Source organism: Teleopsis dalmanni, chromosome 1 (assembly GCF_002237135.1).
Source record: "Teleopsis dalmanni isolate 2A chromosome 1, ASM223713v2, whole genome shotgun sequence".
Taxonomy (NCBI): domain Eukaryota; kingdom Metazoa; phylum Arthropoda; class Insecta; order Diptera; family Diopsidae; genus Teleopsis; species Teleopsis dalmanni.
This window is the reverse complement of record NC_051846.1, coordinates 99,019,663-99,027,327: the sequence shown is the minus strand read 5'-3', so window position 1 is coordinate 99,027,327 and position 7,665 is coordinate 99,019,663. Positions and strand designations below refer to the sequence as shown.

At 40.5% G+C, this 7,665-nt stretch overlaps 1 protein-coding gene across 1 annotated transcript; it reads left to right on the top strand.

The window, feature by feature from the left end:
- The first annotated feature begins 1,737 nt into the window (after positions 1-1,737).
- LOC119661966 lies at positions 1,738-3,142 on the top strand. Its single transcript, XM_038071496.1, has 2 exons — positions 1,738-2,834; positions 2,899-3,142. The coding sequence occupies exon 1, from the start codon at positions 1,738-1,740 to the stop codon at positions 2,677-2,679; it is 942 nt and encodes a 313-aa protein (XP_037927424.1). The 3' UTR covers positions 2,680-2,834; positions 2,899-3,142.
- The last annotated feature ends 4,523 nt before the right edge of the window (positions 3,143-7,665 follow it).

The following is a 7,665-nucleotide window of genomic DNA, read 5'->3' as shown; positions in this document are numbered from 1 at the left end:
ATGTATTTATTATATCTAATGCAGCGACTCCTCGTGGCCATGATACATAATCTCGGCCTATGGAAATCAAAAACGTAGTAACAGTTTTTACTGTTGATCATGCCGTAGAAACTGACACTCCAAAGAGATTTCCTAATTGGCTATAAGTTACTGTATTACCAATGTACCAAAGATATATATAGACAGACTTTCTGCAGCTTACATGTTTAATATCATCACAATCTATATCCGACAAATTCTCCGATTCTGAGAAGCGCACTAGAAATAAATTAAATTTGTAATTTAATCACAGACAACTCAATGTATATTTACAGATAAGGTCTTCCGCTGTGTTTCGTCGTAAACTGAAGTGATTTTTAAAATCTATTGGGTTCATGGATTCTATACTTTCTTCAAAATTTTTACGCTTTTCCTGTTCTTCTTCACTATTGCTCGAATCTTCAGAGGAGGCTGTTGCGGCATTAATAACATTTAAAAAATCCGTAAAACAACTTGCATCCCTCGGCCGCTGCAAAACGTTGCTTTCTTCTCCCAGCATCGACAGTACCTACAAAAATTTACTTATCTTAGTGTTTTATTTTTAAATTTCCAATATTCTTACCATTCCTTTTAATTCCGTGTTCATTTTAATTTTATAATATTTTTATAAAAATATATTTGATTTATATGCACATATACAAGATTTGCTGTTTGTCAAAACAAAACATTTGACAGATTGCAACAGTGATGCCAATGACTCGCGTGGCCAACATAGGCCAACATGCATTTTTTGCCGTACTTGCGAGCCACCGAAAAGGCCTATTATTATTTCTCTCATAAAATCAAAAACAAAAGCACACTGTTTCTTGCACTTACCATGGTAAACTTTTCGAAATATTTCGTTCTCAAAAGTACTTAAAGTATCGGAAAAAGGTGAAAAGGTGAAAAATTTCAGTGAATTCAGCTGGTATTAGTGCACTTTTCGCTAACACTTTCAAGAGCTCCACTGCAAATTGTTGTTGTACGAAAAAATACATTTTAGTTCACAATGGAGTTGCCGTTCTTGTAAGGTATTCTTTGGTTAGATTCAAAAAAAGTTGCCAGATAAACGGAATCACTAAAGCAAAAATATTTTCAGAGGGATTAGTAAGAGCAGAATCATGTTTTGATGGTATCAGTATACCACATGAATTAAATGTCATAAGAAATGAGATAAATTTGCCACGAATTTAGGTAACTGGCTAATGCTGAGGCTGCCTCCGTCCCGTTAAAATCGTGGCTGACCTCAGGAAGCGCTCAATACCCGTCGCCGTTTAGTTGGTGGTGTAGGTGAGGTTGAGCGAAGCTCCCTCTTAATATCTGCCTGGCTCTGAAGGTATATGCTCATAAGGCTATACATCAACCTTCACATGGACCTCACTGTTTCAAAGGGACCCATGGGGCTTTTTAAAAGATAACTACACGTCGGGTGGAGATAGCGGACCTGAGTTGGGACCCATTAATATGGAAAATTTAAATTTTAATAAAAAACAAACAAAACTTTCTGCTACTGGAAGACCAGTAGCAACCCCAAGCAGAAGACTGCAAAACTCGAGTGGTACCTCCAACTCCACTTCCAATGAACTTAAAATCTCGTCGCAAATACCTTCTGGAAGCAGAAATACTGCATCTACCAGTCGGTATGTTGCCTCTTCTATCACGGCCAAAAGCAGTGACAAGTCAGAACCCAAATCCACAAGAAGAATTCCACCCTCTAAAATGGCCCATAACGACCGCCGTATGGCTACACGAATTCTGCAGCGCGTAGGTGAGATCCCGGCCGATAAAATCAGTCAGCAACAGGCCTCATCCCTTGAATGGGCCAAAAGCATCTTGGCCAAATCAAGCAACAAAGAGGCTTCCAAACCGGACCAAGTGTCTAAAAGACAAAGGTCTCAGGAGGAAGAACCCCCTCTTACGAAAAAACCAAGAGGTTACAATGTACTGGTACGACCGTACAGTGAGGTTGCGAAGGACAATCTTTGGGCTGGCACCAAAGGACAAGTGAAATTGGTAGCTTGCAAGGATGCGAGATCGGTTGCCTTGTACAAGGCAGCTGTCTCTAAAGTAGGAGAGATCTGGCCTGGAGCCAGACTTGAAGCGGTAGACAAGAAGGATATTCCATCTCGTCCTAGGGCCAGGGTTTGGATTCCAACTAAACAAACTGACCCGGAGCAAATTCTGAAAATAATCAGGATCTGCAACCCCAACCTTCCAACTGGAAATTGGAAGGTGGTAAAATTAGAGGAGCCTGTTGGACCGACCAGACAAGCTGTCCTTGTATTAAATGCGGAGTCATTGAAACCGCTCTCCGAAGCTAAATACGTAATCTCCTATGGCTTTGAGAAACTAAATCTCAAGGTCTATCGTACCGATGCCACGGAAGAACCGGAGAAGATTACGTCTGATCAGCCCTTGCTGGAGGAACCAGCTAAAGGACCAATGCTAAGACAGCAGAGTTGTGAGGAAACACAGAGTGAAGACCTGCCAGATCAAATGGAGGTGGACTCGCTCTCTCTGATGTCTGAAGACAAATCGGATGCGGGGTCGGTGACCAGTCTGGGCAACCTATTCGATGAGAGTGGGCTCCTGGACTCGGATGACGAAGCCGATAAAACGGTGGTAGAGGTTCAAGTACCTGATGAAGGTGCTTCAAATTAATCTCCACCACTCTAAAGCTGCTTCAGCAAACCTTCTAATCCACCTTGCACAGGGTGGAGCCGATATTGTTCTGATTCAGGAACCATGGATACTGGAAAACCGGATCTGTGGAATCGGAACAAATGACTATAAACTTATCAGCAACACAGACTCAGGTAGACCTAGATCATGTGTGTTAGTTAAAAAGTACATTAATTGTTTCCTTTTGAATAATTTTAGTGATGACGACCAGACTGCAGTGAGTTTGGAAATCGACGGCAAAACCGTATGGGTGGTGTCATCATACATGGCCCACGACCATATAGGAAATCCACCACCGGAAATACTTAAGCAGCTCGTGATAACAGCAGCAGAAAGAATGACTGGTGTTGTGATTGGAGCCGATGCAAATGCTCATCACACAATCTGGGGAAGCTCGGACATAAATGAAAGAGGTGAGTCGTTATTCGATTTTATTCTAGATTATAATCTTTATATATGCAATACAGGAGTAGCACCTACTTTTATTATTGCAGGCAGAAAAGAAGTTTTAGATATTACGTTAACTATTGAAAACACAGATCTTGAGATTAAGGATTGGAGAGTTCTTGATGAACACTCATTCTCTGACCATCGTTATATTCAATTCTATATAAATCTACAATGTCCAGTTGAGAAACCTTATCGGAATTACCGTAATACCAACTGGAGTAGATATCGAACCAATTTACTAAATCTACTTCCTCTATATCCTATTGAAGAAGTAGAGACTCCTGAATCGCTAGATAACGTTGTGGAAACCTTCACAAAAGCTTGCAACATAGCCTTGGACCGTTCTTGCCCGCTAAAATCACAGAGGGGAAAGAAAAAGCCATTGTGGTGGTCCGAGGAAATAAGCGATCTTAGGAAATCAAGCAGAAACTTGTTTAACAAGGCCAAGAGAAGTAATCTTAACACTGACTGGGACATCTACAAAGTCAGTCTAAAAATATATAAAAATGAAATAAAAAGAGCCAAAACACGCTCCTGGAAAGCCTTCTGTGAAAGCGTGGAGGGTTGTCAAGGAACAGCAAGGTTTAGGCGCATTCTCTCGAAGAAACCCTCTAATCTAGTCTACTTAAAAGACGAGGTCAATGGGTGGACACATAGCAGCGAAGAATCGGCGGCATTGTTACTGAATATACATTTCCCAGATAGTGACATACCAAATAACCTTGGAATAAACCAGGGGTCTACATGTGACTCATCTGTGGTGAATAATATTGTCACCAGAAGGAAAATTAAATGGGCTATAGATAGCTTTCTACCATACAAATCACCGGGCCTGGATGGAATTATACCAGCCCAACTTCATGAAGCAAGGGACATCTCTTGCAATTGGCTCACACCAATCTTTAAAGGTTGTCTTTCCTTAGGGCATATACCAGAGAAATGGAAATTGACAAAGGTCGTTTTTATTCCTAAAGCTGGCAAAAGCTCCCATATTACGCCTAAAGATTTTAGACCGATTAGTCTATCCTCTTTCCTCTTAAAAACTTTAGAAAGGCTTTTGGAGCATTTCATTAGGAAAGAGATACCAGATGAAAGGCTTTCAAAATCACAACATGCGTACTGTAAAGGAAGGTCTGTAGAGACCGCATTATCATCTCTAACTGGGATGATTGAAAACTCAATACAGCATAAAGAATACGCCCTTTGCGCCTTTCTTGATGTGGAAGGGGCTTTCAACAACATCCTTCCTCAAGTAATCGTCAACTCATTAAGAAAACTAGGAATTGACAATAGAGTAAGCGAAGTCATTACCCAACTGCTGGTTGATAGGACAATCGTAGCGCAGTGGGGGGAACGCTAGTAACTAAGAAGGTTAATAGGGGGACTCCACAAGGAGGAGTACTTTTCCCCCTCTTATGGCTAACTGCAGTTAATGATCTTCTTGTTGATCTAGATAGCGCAGGTTGTCAGGTGGTCGCGTACGTGGATGATCTTTCCTTGATTGCAAGGGGAAAATTTCTGAGTACAATTAGTGAGGTAATCTAAATAAAGTATCCAAATGGGCCCATTGTAGCGGATTATCAATAAATCCAACCAAAACAGAACTAGTGCTCTTTTCTAGGAAATATAAAATTCCAGAATTCACACTACCTATCCTAGGAGGTCAAGCTCTGACTCTGAATGATAAAGCCAAATATTTAGGTCTTATAATTGACAGAAAACTGAATTGGGGACCAAATGTTGTTGCACGTACCCAAAAAGCTATGGTTGCCTTTTACTGTTGTAGAGGCGCTATAGGCAAAAGATGGGGACTCTCACCGAAGTCCATTTTATGGATATATAATGTGGTGGTAAAACCAATTCTCTTGTATGGAGTGTTATTTTGGAGAAATACTCTGAATAGGTCAACACTATGCAAGAAATTGGAAAAGGTTCAAAGGACTGCACTGATGACATTAAGCGGAGCGTTAAAATCAACGCCGTCACTTGCCCTGAATGTTATCTTCAATATCTTACCTATCGACATCGCGGATAGCTGGGGCAGCTTTACGGATAAGAGAACTAGGAATTGGAAGCAGTTGTGGATGGATGCAAGATTCCATCCTCAGAGAAATTGATTTCATTCCGGATATAACAGACTACTGTACTACAATTACAATTGTGGACAGAAATCTTGAATTATTTATTCCTTCTAGGGAGACATGGGAAAACTACTCTGTAAAGAGTGATAATCGCCTTAACTTCTTTACAGACGGCTCAAAGTTAGATGGACAAGTAGGAGGAGGAGTATACTGCCCTGAACTAGATTTCAGTATGAGTTTCAGGCTACCGGATCACTGCAGCGTTTTTCAAGCTGAAGTATCTGCTATATTGGAAGTTTCAGATTGGCTGAAACACAATGTCTCCTCCGTTAAATTTATAAACATATTTACTGACAGCCAGGCAGCTATAAAATCCTTAAACTCGTCGACGTTCAACTCGAGGTTAGTACTGAATTGTCTTACATCACTTATGGTGATGGCTGAATATTTTCGGATACGAATTATTTGGGTCCCTGGACATAGGGACATCCAAGGCAACTGTATAGCAGATGAATTAGCAAGACATGGTACGACAGCACAAATTCTTCTGGAAAAAGAAAGTGTGGGTATACCAGTTGCTTCTTGTTGGCACCGAATAAAATTATGGACATACCAAATGTTTGAAAGAAGATGGTCAACAGTAACCAACTGCATAAAAATCAAGAAATTTTGGCCAAAAATAAGTAAGAAAAGATCGGGGGAATTAATCAATCTATCCCGAGCAAATTTATCCAGGATAGTGGGAATTATTACGGGACACTGCCCGTTGGGAGGACATGCCGTGAGGCTCAACATCAGGACCTCCTTACATTGTAGACATTGCATGGAGGATGATGAAGAGGAATCACCAACACACCTTCTGTTACAGTGTCCTGCCTTCGCAAGACATAGACTATCCTACTTAGGGTCGCACTTTTTCTATTCATTAAGAGAGCTAGATTCTATTTCCATAGTTCGTGCCAATGGCTTTGTAGCCAATACCAAGTGGTTATAGGGACAGGTGTCAAATTCTTAGGGTATCACAATGGACCTCATGGTCTAAGTGAGTCTTCGGACGGCCCCAGTAACCTAACCTAACCTAACCTAGGTAACTGGTATAGTGTATCATATACTAATTCGTATGGCGTGTGTTTTGTTGTTGTGTGTGGAATGGAATTGTAACTGCATACATAGTATGGTAATAATTCGTCTCAATTCTCTATGCCTTCTCGAACCGGGTTCCTTGATCAGTTGTTATGATTTTCGGGGAATCAAATCGCGATATCCAGTGTGCGTAAAAATTTTCTGCCACTGTATCGGCGGTGATATCTTTCAACGGAACGGCTTCTGGCCATCGTGTGAATCTGTCCATCATGGTTAGCGCATATCTGTAACCGTCACATTCGGGAAGTATTATTAAGTCCAAATGTACATGATCGAATCGCTGATGCCTGTTTATTTTTGCTTGTTGACAACTTTAGTCCAATTCGTACCCAATTCGCTACATCTTTTCGGATGACGGCCACACGTACTTGCTGCATAGTTGTTTTGTCGTTGACTTAGTGCCAGCATGTGCTAAGGAGTGTACTATGTCAAATGTTTTCTTTCGAAGTGATGATGAAATATATGGTCTGATGATTCCTGTTGATACATCACAAAAGGTTGACATATCGGGTTGTAAAAAAAGGTTTTGTAATTGAAGTGCTGAATCTGAATTTAATAGCTGCTTAAGCTCTTCATCTATTTTCTGATGTTCGCTAATCATCTCGAGATCTATAACCGTAGGCATATTAATTGCATCAATTCTGGATAAACTATCAGCCACTATATTGTCATTACCATCTATGTATGATATGTTTGTTGTAAACTCTGCAATAAAACTCAGTTGTCGTAGTTGACGTGGTGAAACTTTATCTGACTTTTGTTGGAATGCATAAATGAGCGGTTTGTGATCTGTTTGAATTGTAAAATTTCTACCTTCCAGTAAATGGCTAAAATTTTTGATGGCTAAATATATAGCTAGCAACTGTCTGTCGTACGTGCTGTAATTCTTCTGCGATGCCTTGAGCTTCGAAGAGAAAAACGCAACCGGTCGCCAAACATCACCTTCTTGCTGTTCCAGTACTGCACCAACTGCGTGGCTTGATACATCCGATGTCAATAGAATTGCACTTAATAGCGACAAAAATGTTAATTTAGGTAACGCGGTTACGCTTGTTTTACAGTTTTCAAACGCTGTATACAACGTAGCAGTTCATGTTATAGGCGTGTTATCGTTCTTTTTTGAATTTTTTAATAGCTCATTTAAGGGTGCTTGCAATTTAGCGGCCTGTGGAATGCACTTGCGGTAATAATTTAGGATTCCCAAAAAAACGACGAATTTCTTTTATTGTCTTTGGCTTCTTGTATTTATTAATTACTCTCACTCGTTCTGCAGGCGGGCTGATACCATCGA

Excerpts from the sequence above, each read along its gene's own strand:
- LOC119661966 (XM_038071496.1), top strand. The coding sequence starts at position 1,738 with ATGGCCCATAACGACCGCCGTATGGCTACACGAATTCTGCAGCGCGTA.